The sequence below is a fragment of the Macaca mulatta genome, chromosome 14, assembly GCF_049350105.2.
Source record: "Macaca mulatta isolate MMU2019108-1 chromosome 14, T2T-MMU8v2.0, whole genome shotgun sequence".
Classification (NCBI taxonomy): Eukaryota; Metazoa; Chordata; class Mammalia; order Primates; family Cercopithecidae; genus Macaca; species Macaca mulatta.
The window spans coordinates 11,034,140-11,051,705 of NC_133419.1; the positions used below are offsets into that span (position 1 = coordinate 11,034,140).

Genomic DNA, 17,566 nt, shown 5'->3' on the forward strand with positions numbered 1-17,566 from the left:
ACTCATAAGTGGGAGCTAAACTATGCGAATGCAAAGGTGTAAGAATGACACAATGGACTTTGGGGACTCAGGGGGAAAAGCTGGGAAGGAGGTGAGGGATAAAAGACCATAGAGTTCACTATACACTGCTCGGGTAATGAGTGCACCAAACTCTCCCAAATTACCACTAAAGAACTTATTCATGTAATGAAATACCACCTGTTCCCCAAAAACCTATGGAAATAAAAATTTTTAAAATCAATTAATTTTTTTTAAAAAAGGGCTTTGAAGGGAGGAGCTCATCCTGGTTACCTGAGAGGGCTCTAAGTTCAGTGAAAAATGTTCTATGATCATGGGGCAGGGGGAGATTCCACCCACAGCAGAGTAGACAGTGTGACCACAGAGGCAGAGATTGGAGAGTGCAGAGTGCATCCAGAGGTCAAGGAAGACCCAGAGCCACCAGAAGCTAGGAGAAAAACAGAACTGATTCTGCCTGAGAAAGCTTCCAAAAGAAGTGCAGCCCTGCCGACCTCCACCCCCATCCCAGCCCGTTGTAACCCTAACCCTAATCCTAACCCTAACCCTGACACTAACCCTATCCCTTCATCAGGGACCAAGCAGGGCTCAGGAAAGTCCACTGGACTATACCTTGGTGTTCAGGAATGTCACATGATCGCTTCTGTTTTTTTCCCAGCCTCAAGGGCAGATCTACACAAGGCCATGGGAATCTACCTCTCATATCAGTGTGGCCTGAATGTGAGACATGGAGTCAAAGGACATCATTTTGGAGCTTTAAGATTTGACTTCCCCACTGGATTTTGGACTTGCATGGAGGCTGTAGCCCCTTTCTTTTGGCCAGTTCCTCCCATTTGAAATGGGTGTATCTACCCAATTCCTGTACCCCCACTGTATCTAGGAAGTAACTAACTTGCTTTTGATTTTACAGGCTCATAGGCAGAAGGGACTAGGCTTGTCTCAGATGGCACTTTGGACTATGGACTTTTGAGTTAATGTTGGAATGAGTTAAGACTTTGGGGGACTGTTGGGAAGGGATGATTGGTTTTGAAATGTGAGGACATGCAATTTGGGAGGGGCCAGGGGTGGAATGATATGGTTTTGCTGTGTCCCCACCCAAATCTTGAATTGTAGCTCCCATAACTCCCACGTGTCATGGGAGAGACCCAGTAGGGGATAATTGAATCACGGGGGTAGACATTTCCCATGATAGTGATTTCATGATAGTGAATAAGTCTCACAAGGTCTGATGGTTTTATAAAGAGGAGTTCCCCTGCACACACTCTCTCCTGCCTGCTACCATGTAAGACGTGACTTTGTTTCTCCTTCATCTTCCACCATGATTGTGAGGCCTCCCCAGCCATGAAGAACTACAAGTCCACTAAACCTGCTTTCCTTTATAAATTACCCAGTCTTGGGTATCTGTATTATCAGCATGAGAACAGACTAATACACTGTCTCCTCAATGGGACCTCACCCAAGAAGGCTACCTGCGGGCAGAAGGTGACCCCAGCAGAAAGAGACTTTATTGGTAGTACTGGGCAGAGTGTGAGAGATCAGCTGGGCATCACTCACATCCACAATGGTGTGGGGGCCGGGTGTGGTGGCTCACGTCTGTAATCCCAGCACTTTGGGAGGCCGAGGTGGGCAGATCACCTGAGGTCAGGAATTCAAGACCAGTGTGGCCAACATGGTAAAACCCCATCTCTACTAAAATACAAAAATTAGCTGCATGTGGTGGTGCACACCTGTAATCCCACCTTCTAGAAAGGCCTAGGCAGGAGAATTGCTTGAACCCAGAGGTTGCAGTGCTGCACCACTGCACTCCAGCCTGGGTGACAGAGTGAGACTCCATCTCAAATAAATAAGTAAATAATATAAAAATAATAATAATAATAATAAAACAATAGTGTGGGCAGAGTTCCCGGAGGGGGACACCCAGCAGTACACCCCACATGGATGACAAGAGCACAGTTGAGGAGCCCTCTCCTTTTCCTTTCCTCCCTCCTCCCTTCCCAGACCCTGAAGGAGCTGAAGCAGCTGCTAGCATGGGGAGAGGAGGTAAATCCAAGAGAGTAAGGACATTGGCCATACACCCACTGCCCATCCCCGCAACCTTCCCTACTGCAGAAAGCCAGGCCTGGGTCAGCTTGAATAGGAGAAGCTTTATATTCGATGGGAGATAAATATTTTTATTTAGATAGGACTGGGTTTATTTTCTTAACTTGACAAAAGCAGTTTCCTTTTTGCCCAACATTTTATAAGAATTTTCAAGCATACAGAAAAGTTGAAAGAATAGTATAATAAATACCTATATATTCACCACCTAGATTCAAAAATTATTAACATTGTGTGTATGTGTGTATACATGGTCTTGCTAAACCACTTGAAAGCAAGCTTCAGACATCATGACTCTTCATTCTTAAATCCTTCAATGTACAACTTCTAAAAGAATCAGACTTTTAATGTCTAAAATTGAAATTGCTCTAATACCTGAAAAAAAATGGGTAAACTATACTTAGCTGAAACATTTTCAAGGAGGGGTGCTGTGGTTTGAATGTCCCCTTCAAAACTCATGTTGAAATTGAATTGCTATTGTGATGGTATTAATAGCTGGGGGCCCGGCGCAGTGGCTCACACCTGTAATCCCAACACTTTGGGAGGCCAAGGCAGGTGGATCACCTGAGGTCAGGAATTCAAGACCAGCCTCACCAACATGGTGAAACCCCATCTCTACTAAAAATACAACAATGAGCTGAGTCTGGTGGCATGCACCTGTAATCCCAGCTACTTGAGAGGCTGAGGCAGGAGAATCGCTTGAACCCGGGAGGTGGAGGTTACAGTGAGCCAAGATCATGCCACTGCACTCCAGCCTGGGAGACAAGAGTGAAATTCCATCTGAAACAGGTGGGAACTTTAAGATATGATTAGGTCATGAAGGCTTTGCCCTCATCAGTGGGTTAATGCTGTTATCAGAGGAGTGGGTTAGTTATCCTGGAAGTGGGCTCCTGGTAAAAGGATAAGTTCAACCCCCAGTTCTCTCTGTGTCTCACACTCTCTCACCCTCTCACCATGTGATGCCTGCCACCATGTTATGATGCAGCACTAAGGCCATCACTAGATGTGGTGCCATGCTCTTGGACTTCCCACCCTCCAGAACCATGAGCCAAATGAATCTCTTTTTTTATTTTTTTAAATTACCCAGTCTGTGGTATTCTGTTATAGGCAACAGAAAATGGACTAAGACAATGTGGGGAAAGAGAAGCAACAGAACAAGTGCAAGGATGGAGGCAGAAGAAAAATAAAAACTATATCCTACTTTACACTCTACAAAATCCAGCCCATAAAATGACCCAGTTTCACAGAGGTAAGACAATTTCAGATCATGACAGGTGCTATGAAGAAAATCAAACAAGATAGAGGTGATAAGAGTCAGGCTAGAAGGTAAGACAACATTGGAGTGGCTGGTAAGAAATGAAATCCCCAGAAATAGAAGGTGACATTTGAGATGAGACCTTGATGACAAGGACAACCTGACAATATAAGACAATCAGGAAAACAGCATTCAAGTCAGGGTAACCAATGAGGCCAAAAGCCTGGAGGCAAAAGGAGCATGGAGTAATATTTTGGTGAGGGAGAGGTGGCAGAAAGCACTGAGGGAGGAGAGGTGATCACAGACCAGATCCTGTTGGTCAAGAAGAGGAGTGTGGGGAGAATTTTAAGCACGAGCGTGACTGATTTGACCTAGATTTCTAGATGTTATGGCTGCTTAGTAGAAAAAGACTTGTTGGGGAGGGCCAAAGTGAAGCCAGGAGACCATCAAGGAGGCAGTTTTCAATCCTCCAGGTGAGACAGTAAGGTGGCTTGGACCAGGGTGGTGGCAGTGGGGTAAGCATTATTGCTCTCCCTACTTTACAGATGAGGAAAGAGAGGCCCAGAGAAGTTAAGTGACTTAATAAACCTCATGCAGCCGTTATGTGGCAAGATAGTTAAAATGGTAAATTTTGTGTTACGTACATTTTACTACTTTTTATTGTAATGAAATATATATAACACAAAATTTACCATTTTAAGCATTTTTAAGGGTACAATAAGTGGCATTAAGTATATTCACGATGTTGCGTGACCACGATTATTATCCATTTCCAGAACTTTTTCATCATCTCAAATAGAAACTCAGTACCCATTAAACGATAACTCACCTTCTGTTATTGTTTAAGGTAACTTCTGTTCTACTTTCTATCTCTGAATTTACCTGTTCTATGTACCTCCTATAAATGGAATCATAAAATATTTGTCCTTCTGTGCCAACTTATTTTCTCTTAATGTTTTTGGGACTCATTCAGGTGTCATCGTTTTCTTCCATTTTAAGACTGAATAATATTCCACTGTATGTTATATCACACTGTGTTTATCCATTCATCTCTTGATGGAGAGCGGGGACTTTTACCAAGATGTCTGATTCCAACGCTATTCTGGTTGGCTCTGTTGAGCCCAGTGCAGTACCCCCTGTAGCCACCAGAGGGAGCAGAGGGCACACCAGGCGGGCACACTGCAGGCACCGGGCGGTTTCTGGGAAGAAGAGGAACGGATCCAGCTTTTGCACACAAAATCTTACACGCAGAAACCATGCAAATAGAGGCAAGCTGGCCGCCAGGAAAGCACCCAGACTATAGAATCGGCCACAAGTGGAGAAAAGGAGAAGGGAGTGTTAGGGCTGGAAGGAGCTGCCCCTGTGATCCTGGTCCAACCCCTAAAATGGAAACAGACGCCTCTGGCCACCCACAGTTTCCCTGCCAGCTGTCCTCAGCGTGAACAACCTCCGTGCTGAAGAGCTCAGGAGGGAGGCGGAGGGGGGCTGGGTCCAGTAAGGCTCGGGTTCCCATTCCTGCCCTTCTCCAGCAGCGGCATGACCTCCAACCTGTGGCTTGCACCTTTTACGGATGAGGAAACTGGGACTTGGAGCTGTTGATTGTCCAGAGCAAGTGGAAGAGGCAAGATCCGAATGCCGCCACGTGCCTTGTGATTCTCTTCTCCAAGCTCAGTGCCCTGGTTTCTTCAGCCGTATCTCATGATATGTGGTCTTTAGGGCTCTTCCCTACCTCATCTGTTTGGCCAGCCTCCCTACAGGCGAAACGTACAAGGGTCTGTGGCTCTTGAGGCTGATCTGACCACTGTGGCCTCCCTCCTCTGAGCACCCAGCCTCTAATAATGCTACCCAAGTTTGCCGTGGCTGGTTTTGGCAGCCACCTCATGTTGACTGAATTTCTGTCAGTTTCAATCCCTCGGCTTTTCTCACATGTGCTGTTGCTAAGCCATTTCTCCCCCACTGCATCCTTGTGCAGCTGGGTCTTTGGATCCGAGTCCAGGAACTGACATTTATCCCTGTCAAATTCATCTTGTTCATTCATCTGACAAACATTTGTTCAGTGCCCACGCCATACCAGGCACCAGGAATACAGGAACGAAAGACAAGGCTCCTGGCCTAAGGAGCTCACATTGGTATTCATCTCAGCAGTAGCCACCAGTGAGTGAGGGACTACTGTGTGCCAGGCATACAGCCTCTGCTGGGTGCTGTATTTAGGCTATCTTCTTAACCCTTACAGCACTGCAGTGTCGGTGGCATTGTCCCCATTTTGCGATGGGAAAACCAAGGCTCAAAAACTTTGAGACTTGTCTGAAATGACATTGCCAGAAGGAAGCAGGCCCAGTATTCAGCCTTCCAATTGCTTTGGATCTTGATTCTGTCCTCCTACTTAAGACACCTTGTATCCCAGCTTTGGGTTCTCTGCAAACCTGATAAACTTCTCTGAATTTCATCAACAGCACCGAGGAAGCTAAGATGAGATCAGAGCTCTGGGGTGGGCCACCCGTGCCCCCCTGCCCAAGATAAACAGTCATCTATGATTCTGAACCCTGTGGGTTCAGCAGATACAAATGCACCCAACAGTGAACTCCCGCCCTCACCCCCAGCCCCAGGTTCCCTCCCCTGACAAGCAGCTATGTATATGGTTGCTGTCATCTTTATCATCAAACTGGTCCCTGCTGCCGAGTCCTCTACGTGTAGGAGCTCAGCTGTGACTGGCCCTTGACTTCATCATGATAAAGTTTCATTTGCCAATCCCCTCCCCAGGAGGGACACTCCAAGTCCAAGGACAAGGTTGGCGAGAGGCCGCTGAGGGGATTTCACAGGCTCTGAGTATCTTCCTTGTATCTGTGACTTCTCTCCCACGCTGTCTGCTCCTGGAGGCTCAGCCCAACTTTATCATTAAGCTCTTCTGCCACGCTGAGGGAGACCAACTGCAGAGCAGGCCTGTGCAAGCGCCATGGGCAGGAAATAAGGCAGGCAGAATACATGCGCTGCTTGGTGGGGGTAGGTATAAAATGGGCTCCAAGCTCCGAGGCAGGACCCAGGGGACACCATACTTCATGACAGAGTTTGGGGTTACCACCTCACAGGACAACGTGCCCTCCCCTCCTCACACCCCTACGAGCTTGCAACAGTTATCCTTCCACCCATTTTTGCAGGCGAGAAAACTGAGGCCCAGCAAGTGTGGTCTGGGGCAGAGCACTACCTCTGCTAAGAATGTTTCCTGAAAACAGATCTGGGATTTCCAGGGCCCCAAAGGACAGCAAAAAGCAGGGCCCTGCCATGGACACACCAGTGGAGGTAAAAGGACTACAGATGATGGAGGTGACTCCGGAGTTTTAAAGACCCTTAGGACATTGTTGAAAACCTCTAGTCTAGCTTTTTGTGCCTGAAGAGCATCGGGGGAATATAAATTCTCCAACTCCTGCCAAGGGTTCAGAGAGTAGCAAACACATCCTTCAGGAAGGCCATGCCTTTGTGACCTTAGAGTTCGGTGGGGAGAGGGCAGATAATAAGCAAGCGTGTCATTTCAGAGTCATGAGTGCTATAAAGAGTGTACGGCAGTATAGAGAACGCTGCTCTAGCTAGCACGGTCCAGGAAAGCCTCTCGGAGGAGGTGTGATTTGAGGAGCCAAGAAAGACCCAGCCTTGGAAACAACAAGCAAAGAGATGCTGAGTGAGAACGAGGCTCTCCACCCAAAGCATGGATGGCATAGCAGGGAGAAGACCTCATAGCTCAGATAGGAGATCCCAGTGGGGAAGTGGTGGGAAGGTGTCCCAGGGAACCTGACACCTGGCCCCTCCATTCTTCCTTCATTCTCCAAAGCAATGCTCTGTGTCTTCTCCATTTCCTCCCATCTTCAGAATCCATTTCTGCACAAGGCTTAGCCCAGAGCAGTTGCTGGATAAATGTTTGCTGAGTGAATAAACTCCTGAAGACAAGCAAGGAGGAACTGTGAGGACGAATCAGAGGAGATCCTACCTTCCTCTGCAAGGAATCACTTGATGGAGCTGATGGCCTCTTTAGGTGGTTCAAGCAGAAAAGACAAAGGGATTCCAGAAGGTGGGAGGAGGGGTCGCCTACACAATTGGAAAATTTCACACAAAAGTCCAGATTTCAAGCTATTTTTAAAATATCTGAAGATCTGGCAACCAAAGCCTGCACATCCCCATGGCAACACCGGCTGGTGCTGAGCGGGCGCTGCCCCCTTCAGACTGGACATGCGCTCTGCAACTCCTCGCGGCCCCGCGCTCCCTTTCGCTGGCACTCTGCCCACCTCACTCGGCCACATCACCTGGCCCCCTGGGATGAGTTGGCCAACCCTGGCTTAAGACATCCCATGAACAGAAAGCCATGCTGGGACATGGGGACAGTGGCATGTGTCCCCTCCGCCTGCTGCTAAGGAACGTCAGCCTGGGGTCCCGCCCTCGAGTTCTTAGGCAGGTGTCTGGTGTGAGGGAGCTCCGGGAACCACATAATCCGTTCCCTGTGCTGGATTCTTTGCCAGGTGACGCGAGGGCTCCAAAATGCAGCGACGCCCTCTTGAGGAAAGAGGTGTCGTTCCAGTGCACACCAGAAGGGGGCGACTCTCCCAGCCGTGCCTTCAGAGCTGCCCATGAGGGCCATTCCTAGCCTTGCCCTGGCAACTGGAGCACAGCCCTCGGAGCGTCCTGTGTCCCTGCCCTGTGCCACCTGAGGTGGCAGCTGAGGCCCAGGCTGCCTGGCAACATGATGGGCTCGACCAGAATTGACTGGGCCAGGGCCGCCTCCAGGGACCCAGGGAGGCCCTCAAGAAACCCACGCACCTGGAAGCGCTTTCGGCCTGTGCCCAAGGGCTGGAGAGCACACCTCCTGTCCTGGCCTCTCTTCCTCCTCTTCTTCCGGGAGTGTCCGGCCTTCCTGAGGCCTGTGCCCTCAGGGCTGACCCTGTCACTAAATACTGTGTGCTTGGCACTGTGCTCAGGCTTTATACACTGTTATTTAAAACCCCAACAATCCCATAGGTAGGTTTTATTCCCCATTTGGCAGTTACGAGTGAGGAAACTGAGGCTCAGGCGGGCATCACCTGGCCAAGTCCACGCAGCTAACAAGAGGTGGAGTCGAGATTCAAATTCAGGCCTGCGGAATCCTCATTCCCTGAACTGCCTCACTCCCATAAAGGAAACTTTAGCATCAACCTGTGAAGGGAGAGAGATTGGGGTTTGAGGGCAGAGGGCTCTTCTGGTCACTTTCTCTCTCACTTTAGCCGGAGCATCCCCCCACACCCACAGACCCCACTTTAGCCAGAAGACCTCCATTGTCTGCTTTATACACTGATGTTATGAACCCAATATATTGTTTGAATAAAAGGTTTCTGGTGCTTTTTTTTAAAAAGCCACTTAACTAATGAAGAGAAACAAGAGGCACACAGAGAGAGTGATCTGGCCAAGGTCATATAACAAGTGCATCACACAATTCCTGATATCACTAATCCAATCACATCCATTAGGGGTTGGGGGCGCTGCCCGGATGCAGCTGCCCCTGGCTGGGCAGTTTAGATATGTATACTCTGGCTTTACTCCAGCAGCCTCAGTGGGGAGTCGCCAGGCTCCTTTAAACAACATTCCACTAGGACAGGAACAGATGGATAACCCAAGCCAATTAGGAACCACAAAATCTCCAAGAGGGCGAATGCCCAGAGCAGGGGGAGCTCGGGGCAGCAGCCCAGCTCACTGCAAGCCTCACAGTCGAAAACCTTCCTAAAACAACCCCTTGGCTGCCTTGGAGCATAATTTAATCTTCCTTTGATGACTCCGGATCTCGCCCTGCCTCAGGCCCCTCTGAGAGCATCAATAACCGCTGGGCCCAGGTGGGAAGCCGAGGGGCAGGGCGGGACCCAGCTTGACCAGCTGACCCTGACCTGCGGTGGGAGGGAAGCTCAGTCTGGACCCTGCGGGCTGGATGCTGCCTTGGTGGAGAGGGGGGCCCGGGAGGAGAATGGAAAGCTGTCCCTAACCAAAAAGGGGAGCCCTAAGGGGGACCCTCCCTAGCCCCCAGAGCAGGTGGGAAGGGGCAGCTCCCAGGGGTTTCTGGAGGTAGGAACAGAGAGGTAAAAGGAAGCAGGAGTGATATTGAAGACCAGCCTAGGTGACTTTTTTTTTTTTTTTTTTTTTGAGACATAATCTCGCTTTGTCACCCAGGCTGGAGTGCAGTGGCATAATCTTGGCTCACTGCAACCTCTGCCTCCCCGGTCCCAGTGAGTCTCCTGCCTCAGCTTCCCAAGTAGCTGGGAACTATAGGCGCACGCCACCATGCCCGGCTAATTTTTGTATTTTTAGTAGAGATGGGCTTTCTCCATATTGGCCAGGCTGGTCTCGAACTCCTGACCTCGTGACCCATCCACCTTGACCTCCCAGAGTGCTGGGATTACAGGCGTGAGCCACCACGCCCAGCCTTCTAGGTGACTTTTTAAGGGAGAGGCAATATATTAATAGTACAGTGCCCACATAGGCTTCATAGAAAATGTTGGTTCTAAGGGAGGGAATGGGCTTAGGGCCACCCTGCCCTGCCCTGTGCTTCCTGGCTGGGGCATGGTGAGGAGGTCACTTAATCTCTTTGCCTCAGTTCCCTAATTATTAATGCTAGACTAGTCACAGGGCTGCCGTGAGGGTTAAACGAGTCTAATGTTGGTGGCTAGAAGTCGGGGTCTTAGACCGAAATCTGCTGAGGAAAAGACCAGAAGAACAGATAGGCTCTCAGGTGAGGCTGGACATTTTGCTTTGTTTTGTTTTGTTTTCCTTGGCTTGTCTGTATTTCCCACATTTTATGCAAGAAACACACATTATTATATAATTAAAATAATATTCAGAGTGAAAATAAAACAGTAGGGACGGCACTTGGTCCCCAGGGGGAAGCGGCTGATCAGGAGAGAGGCCTGTCCGTTGAGGGTGGGATGGAAGGGGACAGTTCACCTGTGTCAGAGAGATGGCAGCCCTGCATCCTGGCGGATAGATGAAAGTGACATTTTCTGTCTGGGTATGCCCTAACACGTCCTGAGAGGCAAATCCCCTTCCCCTACTCAGGAGGTGCCAGGCAGGGGAGGCAGCACAGAGGAGAATGCTGCCTGCTTACGGGCACCCGTGTGTTTCCCATTGGTTGTCCTCAGCTCCAAGTCCTCTGAACATCAGTTGAGAAGAACCTTGAACCCTCAGCGGTCAGGCCAGATTCCTTCCCAGACTCTCCCCTCGGTGAGCCTGCCTGGGCTGCTCGCACTGGGTGGATGTACAAAACGGAGGCACCTCTCGGGCTTCCCATTTGGGCCCATGGTGTCCATCCAGCAGCCCTGCTAGGCTCAGCCACGCTGCCCCACCCCCACCGGCCTTCGCTGAGGCAGCCCTTTGAGGAGAGCTGGGCTTGGTGGGTCCACAGCACTCTCCCTGCCAGTGATGTTAATCCGCAAAAGAAAGTCAAACATTAGCCCGGGAAACAGCTTATGCCTTATATAAGCCCCCCTGGGGGAGGCACAAACACAGCTTGTTAGAGCTGAGCTGCCCAACTACAGCAGCAGCCGGCCCCTAGGACAGAGCAGGGACCTCAACTACACTGATCACCAGCCCCATCGGACCCAGACCCAGCCACCAGGTGAGGAGGGACGGAGGGCCCCCAGCCCAGGCGCCCAGGAATCCCCGGGAATCTCCCGCGGCCAGGCTCTCATTGTGACTGGCCAAGCCACTAGTGCCCTCTGAGACCCACTTCGGGCTTTTACAGATACCCCAGCATGGTGGGCCCAGCCCCAGGGAACTGCCAGAAGCCAGGAGACTCTGGGCTTGGGGAGGCCTTTCCCACCAGGCAACCTGTACTCTGCTAACCCTGTGTATCTGCCTGGAGCAACTGGGGACATCTGCCACCCACCTCGCAATCCATCCTTTGTAGCCAACATCCAAGGCCAGGCCCCTTGGCCCCTGCTATGTGTCCTGCACTGCTCTGTGCATGCAGCATGTGCGACCAGCCTAGCTGAGCACACACATGCTCGTACCCGCAGGTGCACACACACGCAACACACACGCGAGTTCACACAGCTGCGTCCTTATGCTCCAGCCTAAACGAGCACATACCTATAGATACCTTTGTGTCCACACACCTGGACACACACTTACACCTTTGATCCCATAGCCCTCCATGCAGCTGGGTTCTTCCTCAGGCATCCGCACAAGAATCTGCGGCTCCACACGCCTGAGCTTCCACATCCTTACACAGTCACACACGCACCGCTCCACACACCTGTGCTCGCATAGCCACCTGGTTCACCCTCTCACATATGGTTCCATAGGCCCACGCACCACCGGGCACACACAGACCTCTCCCGGGCCTATGCCCTGCCCACAGCTCTGGCTTATCTTGCCCCAGTGCCATGACCTTCTCGGAGATCCTGGACCGTGTGGGAAGCATGGGCCGTTTCCAGTTCCTGCATGTAGCCATACTGGGCCTCCCGATCCTCAACATGGCCAACCACAACCTGCTGCAGATCTTCACAGCCGCCACCCCTGTCCACCACTGCCGCCCGCCCCCCAATGCCTCCGCAGGGCCTTGGGTGATCCCCATGGGCCCAAATGGGAAGCCTGAGAGGTGCCTCCGTTTTGTACATCCGTCCAATGCCAGCCTGCCCAATGACACCCAGAGGTCCATGGAGCCATGCCTGGATGGCTGGGTCTACAACAGCACCAAGGACTCCATTGTGACAGAGGTATGCCTGGGCAAACCCTCTCCCTCCACTTACCCACGTGCCCCATACCCTGGCGGGCAGCAGAGGACGCTAGGGTCTGGTATTCCCAGGAACTGAGGACAGGCCACTGGGCAGGCAAAGAGGAAGGACCTGAGTGCAGAAGCGCCAAGAGCCTTGGCTTCTTCCCACTCAGAGTCCAAGCAGTGCTTCAACGAACTGCTACCGAGGGCCTGTTCTGTGACAGGCACAGAGCTCAGCTCCGGGAATACAAAAATGCACCATGCCTGCTCCCAGGGGTCTACAGCCTGGTGGGGATAGCACCCATTAAGAAAAATACCACACAAAGAAGTGTAAAATCGCAACTTCAAAGTGACTTTGCACTATGACCTACCCCTGGGGTAGGTGTGAGAGTGAGGGCGTGGGGAATGGGCATTGAAGGAATCCTCCCTACACAAATGCCCCTGGAACTGAGATAGAAACATCAGTCAAGGGCCAAACAGGCAGTGAGGGAAAGGAGGAAAATTCCATCTTGTGCAAAGGCCCCAAGGTGGGAGGGCTGTGGAGGAGGGACCGCACAGGCTTGAAACACTCCACAGCAGACCCAGAAAATGTCTCATCCCCACACACAGGCACTCGTGGGTTCACCTCTCATTCCCGCAGCCCTTCACTGATTCATTGACTGTCTCACCTGCCACCTCAGGGAAATCCAGAGTTAAATCGGACTCTTCAGGGAACTGACAGGCCAGTCAGGAGCCTATGCTAGGATGAAGATGAGAAATTGGGAACTGGCTTGTATTGGACATCACTAACTGCCAGGCACATTTGGGTGCTTTGTTTGTAGACACTGTCTTGCTTGATTCCAACGTGATGCTCTGTTGAAGGTGAACTCTATCTCCCCTCACAGAATTTTTAAAAATAAAAACCTAAGACTCAGAGAAGGGAAATGATTGCCCAGTGCCACATGGCTGGTCAGTTTCAGAACTGGAATTTAGAGCTAAAGCCCATCAGAGGTACAGGGAGACAAATGTTTATGGGAGTCCAAAAGAGGGAGAAACCGTTGGATTCAAGGGAGGCTTCATGGAGGAGGTGGCGTCTGAGCGGTGAGCAGGGACTAGTGTTTTCATCCTCCCTCGGGAACCATGAACCCCTCAAGGGCAGGATCCCGTTTTTCCTCATGAGAAGAGATGTGTTGCAAAGCCCTTACCTGGTGCCAAGCACTATATGTCTGTGGGCTCCTGGAGGCCCAGGAGATGTAATCTCTTTAAGAGAAGTATTATCTCCAGTTCACAGATCAAGAAACTGAGGTTCAGCTTGATTCCATGACCTGCCTATGTTACACATGGCTACAACCTGGCAGAGGCAGGATTTGAATTTAAGGCTATGTTCAGAGTCTGTGTGATTGCTATTCATTTGTTTAACAAATATTTTTATATAAAGTGTTCACTATGCGCCAGGCATTGTTCTAAGAGCTTCACAGATATTAATACTTTTAACCTTCCTGACAACACGATCAGATAGTCTGTATTGTCATTCTCTCTCTCAGATGGGGAAACCGAAGCACAGAGAGGTTAAGTAGCTTGCTCAAGGTCACATAGCTAGTAAGGCGCAGATTCAGGACCCAAACACACACACCTGCACTCCACACCACCACATGTGCTGCTCTCATATCCCTAGATTATATCCCTTCCCTGTCATGTTTGCTACTGTTTCCCCCCAGCACCGAGCATAACGCCTGAAACCCATCAAGTAGCCATTTATGGACACCCAATGCATAATACTAAGGACACAAAGTCAAAGAGCCGCTAGCCCTGCCTGCCCTCCAGGAGCACACCACTAGTGAGACGCAGACCCACTCTCAAGGATCATGGGCAGTTCGGTGGAATACACACGTTTCCCAAGGCAGGGATTTTCTGCTGCTTTGTTTACTACTCGATCTGCAGCAGCTAGAATAGTGCCTGGTGCAGGGGAGGTGTCCTGTGGAATGAATGAATGAATGTGCGCTTTGTACACTCAGAGTGCTCTGAGGCCCAGGGGAGGGTTATCTAACCAGCCTGGAGTGAGGATCAAAGTCAGGCTGGAGTCAGCAATGCCCACACTGTTCATGGAGAGGTGGGAGTCAGTGAGCAGTGCACCCCGGGCAAAAGGAAGGGTGGCGGGGGAGAAGGGTTAAATGCAAAGGCACAGAGGCAAGAAGAAAGACCCGGCACAGTAGCTCATGCCTGTAATCCCAGCAGTTTGGGAGGTGAGAGTTAGTAAGCAGTGGACCCTAGGCAAAAGGAAGAGTGGCGGGGAAGGAGGGTCAAATACAAAGGCACATAAGCAAGAAGAAAGGCCGGGTGCAGTGGCTCACGCCTGTAATCCCAGCTACTTTGGGAGGCCAAGGCAGGCAGATCACCTGAGGTCAGGAGTTCAAGACTAGCCTGGCCAATATAGTGAAACCCCGTCTCTACCAAAAACATAAAAATTAGCCGGGTGTGGTCGTGCCCACCTGTAGTCCCAGCTACTCAGGTGGCTGAGACAGGAGAATTGCTTGGACATAGGAGGCAGAGGTTGCAGTGAGCCAAGATCGCACCACTGCACTCCAGCCTGGGTACAGAGCAAGACAACCCCGTCTCAAAAAGTCAAGACTGCAAGGGCCAGGGGCAGGCTGGAGGAGTGAGCAGTAGGATATGGGGGTCCCCAGACACGGAGCTGGAGAGGACAGCAAGAGGGCCCATCTTAGATGATACAGAGGTGAAAGTGTAGCCTCTGTCCTAAGGGCAATGGGGAGCCAGTGACTGTGGTGGTGTTAAGCAGGAGAGTGGCACCACAGGTCACCTTCGAAGGCTTGTCACTCTGACTGCCCCTTAGAGTAGTTTGTGGAGTCTTTTAGTCCAGCAGCGGGGAGACCCATTAGCAAGCTGCACAGGGATCCAGGACAGAGACGACAGATAGAAGGGACAGTCAGAATAGACACCAGGAAGGTCAGGAAGTTGGAATCTCTGGGACCTGGTAACTGAATGCAACTGAATGATGTAGGGAGTGAGGGACAGGGAGGGAGTCAAAGATGCCTCAATAGCAATAAGTGAGTTTCCAAATGTACTTGCCATGCACCTGCGACCTGGGAAGACAAACAGGAGTACAACTACCCAGGTCCTCCAAAAACACAGAACCTAGCCAAAGAAACAAAAATCTCACAGGGAACAATTAAATCACCATCAATAACATTTACTGCATGCTCGCACTGTGCCACATGGTTCTAAGCACTTCGGCCACATAAACTCATTTCATCTTCACAATAACCCTCTAAGGTTAGCACCTTTATTATCCCATTTCACAGATGAGGAAACTGAGGGACAGGTCACCGGCCCAAGGCCTCATGTTTCATACAGGATGGAGTGAGGAGTCAGTCAGGAGTCAGGCTCCAGAGCCTACGCTCCTCAGGAATGCACAACCCCCAACCCACAATCCGTAAGGCTGACTGTGTACCCTGCTGCCCAGGGCATCACAGATCCTCCTTCCCTGCCTCCGGTAGCATCTCCAGGGCAGGGACCATGCCTCTCTCACCCATCTCTGTCATCACGGGACTAGATACATGGCAAGCGCTCAATTAACACTGAATGAAGGACTTGCCCCCTCAGAGCCTGGTGGGAGAGACAGACGGGAGGGATGCAGACCCTGCTCACTGCGGGGAAGTGGCTTCCTTTCCAGAAAATCCCTCGAGCAGCCTCTAGGAAGGCCAGACGGAGAGAGAGTTTGCAGGCCTTGAACCCAGTCAAGCATCAGTTCACGCTTGAGCCAGTTCCCAGTCACCATTTCAGCAGCTGAGACAGTGTGAACCGCCATCCCAATAGGACACCAGAGGTCGCCAGGCCTCAGGGCATGCACCCTTCTCTGGGTCAGGTCTGGCCCAGGCATTCATCAGGCGCTGGATCCCTAGGACTCTCAGCTGTGAGAGCCCTTAGGAAGCATCCCTGCCCAGCCATTAATGCATCAGTGGCTGGACCCAGCCAGCCACACTGGTACCGGCACAGCAAGGGCAGACCCTTTCATCTTTCTGTTCTGGTTCAGCCATAACAAGTCCAGCTCCATGTGCTTGGGTCAGGTTCTGGCGCCCCTTGGCTAGAGACAGAGCAGTGGCTGGACCTTACCTAGAAGTAGGTCTCTGACGCAGAGGCAGGGAACCGCTGCGTTGGCTCCAGGTGAAGAGGGTGGTAATGAGGAAGGCAGGGTATTTGGCAAAGAGCAAGGTCAGTCCAGGTGACACCCGTTAGTAGAAGCAAGGAGTCATCCCGCAAACAGTGTGGGATCGTGCACCAGAGCTTACAACCTCCCTCTGCCAATGATCAGGAATGTCATGATCCCTAGAAGTCTCGGATTCCTCATCCGTAAAAAGGGCTAAGAAAGCAAGTGTGAGGGTTAACGGGGATGACGCAAGCACAGTACTGAGCCCAGGGCCTGGCACACAGCATTCCATTTTCATGTTAGCTGCACTGCTTGCTGGTGCCATGCTTTTTTGCTGTTGTTGTTAATAGGGATGTCTGAGAACTAGCGGGTTTGTCCCCATCAGAAGAGAAGGGGGATCCCCCAGTAAAAAAGGGTAGCCAGCTCTCGCAGTTGTTTCTGGCTCGCCCAAGCCCTGACTTTGCCTCCCTCCTCAGCCTGGCCCTCCTCTTCTGCTCAGATCCAGCTCCTCCCCTACAGTCAGCAACCTGGCAAGTGACCTCGCCACTCCAGCTTCAGTCCCCTCATCTGTAGAATGGGGATTTTAGGGATCCTCCCTCTTGGAGTGGGCAAGAGGGCTGGAGGACTGAGCTGGTGGAGTGCGCAAGCCCAGCACCGGGTCTGGACAGGAGTGGAGCCAGTCTCCCTCCCCCTTCTGATCCCCTAAGCTTTCCTGGCAGGGGTGACCACAAATTCCTTTCTCTTGGTGCAGCAGAGAAGGTCAAGATTTTTCAGAATGAGCTTTATTAGAACATTAAGAGAAAACAAAGGCCTTTAAGTCTGGAAAGCATGGGAACACGAATTCTGGACGCTGGGCTCCCTGGAGAGGCACGTACCCCATAGTCCACACCACTGAACCTCAGCTTGTGGGCCTCAGGGCCTCGGCCGGGCCATGGATGAGCAAGACTCATCTCTCTAAGGGCCCTGGGCTTCCTCTCCGGGCCTTGAGCCTCCCTGTCTTGTCTCCAGGGCTGCACGAAGCCCGTCTCCCACCCTCTCCAGGGGGGAAGACTGCTCCAAGGGGCCCTCAGGTCGGCTGCTGGAGAAGCAGAGAGGCTGCCCAGTGAGGCCTCCGGGGAGCAGACTTCCACCCCGGGGAGGGTCCCCTGCCGGGTCTCTGGTCAGCCACCTCTGACACTCCTTCATCCCAATCCCCAGTCCCCAGTTGCCCATCTCTCATCTCCAGCAGTACTTCCGCTTCACACCCCCATTTGCCCACCCTCAGCCCTGCCGGGGGCTCATCCTCCCCCATCTCTTCCCTCGCCTCCAATCTGACTCCTGGGAAAAGGCCTGAGAG

The 17,566-nt window shown here is 51.4% G+C and overlaps 2 protein-coding genes across 9 annotated transcripts in view; one reads left to right on the forward strand and one right to left on the reverse strand.

The window, feature by feature from the left end:
- SLC22A9 (solute carrier family 22 member 9) overlaps window positions 1-12,434 on the reverse strand; it is a 46,991-nt gene extending 34,557 nt beyond the window's left edge. Inside the window, exon 1 of the mRNA XM_077962608.1 lies at window positions 12,121-12,434. The gene's annotated coding sequence lies outside the window, so the exon portion shown is untranslated. The remainder of the gene's footprint in view (window positions 1-12,120) is intronic.
- The window catches only part of SLC22A8 (solute carrier family 22 member 8), a 132,135-nt gene that overhangs the window by 97,896 nt on the left and 16,673 nt on the right, over window positions 1-17,566 (forward strand). For 2 of the 8 annotated variants that reach the window (XR_013403317.1, XM_001115852.5), the window contains exons 1-2: window positions 10,898-10,985; window positions 11,730-12,087. The exons of 1 other annotated variant lie outside the window; for it this stretch is intronic. Coding sequence is in view for 3 of the 7 variants with exons in the window: in XM_001115852.5 (XP_001115852.1) it covers window positions 11,755-12,087 (333 nt within the window). In the remaining 4 variants the exon portion in view is untranslated. Of the gene's footprint in view, window positions 1-3,342; window positions 3,362-10,868; window positions 10,986-11,729; window positions 12,088-17,566 lie in introns of those variants that run through there. 5 more of the 8 variants (NM_001194693.2, XR_001439366.3, XM_077961275.1 and 2 more) reach the window with 5 other exon arrangements.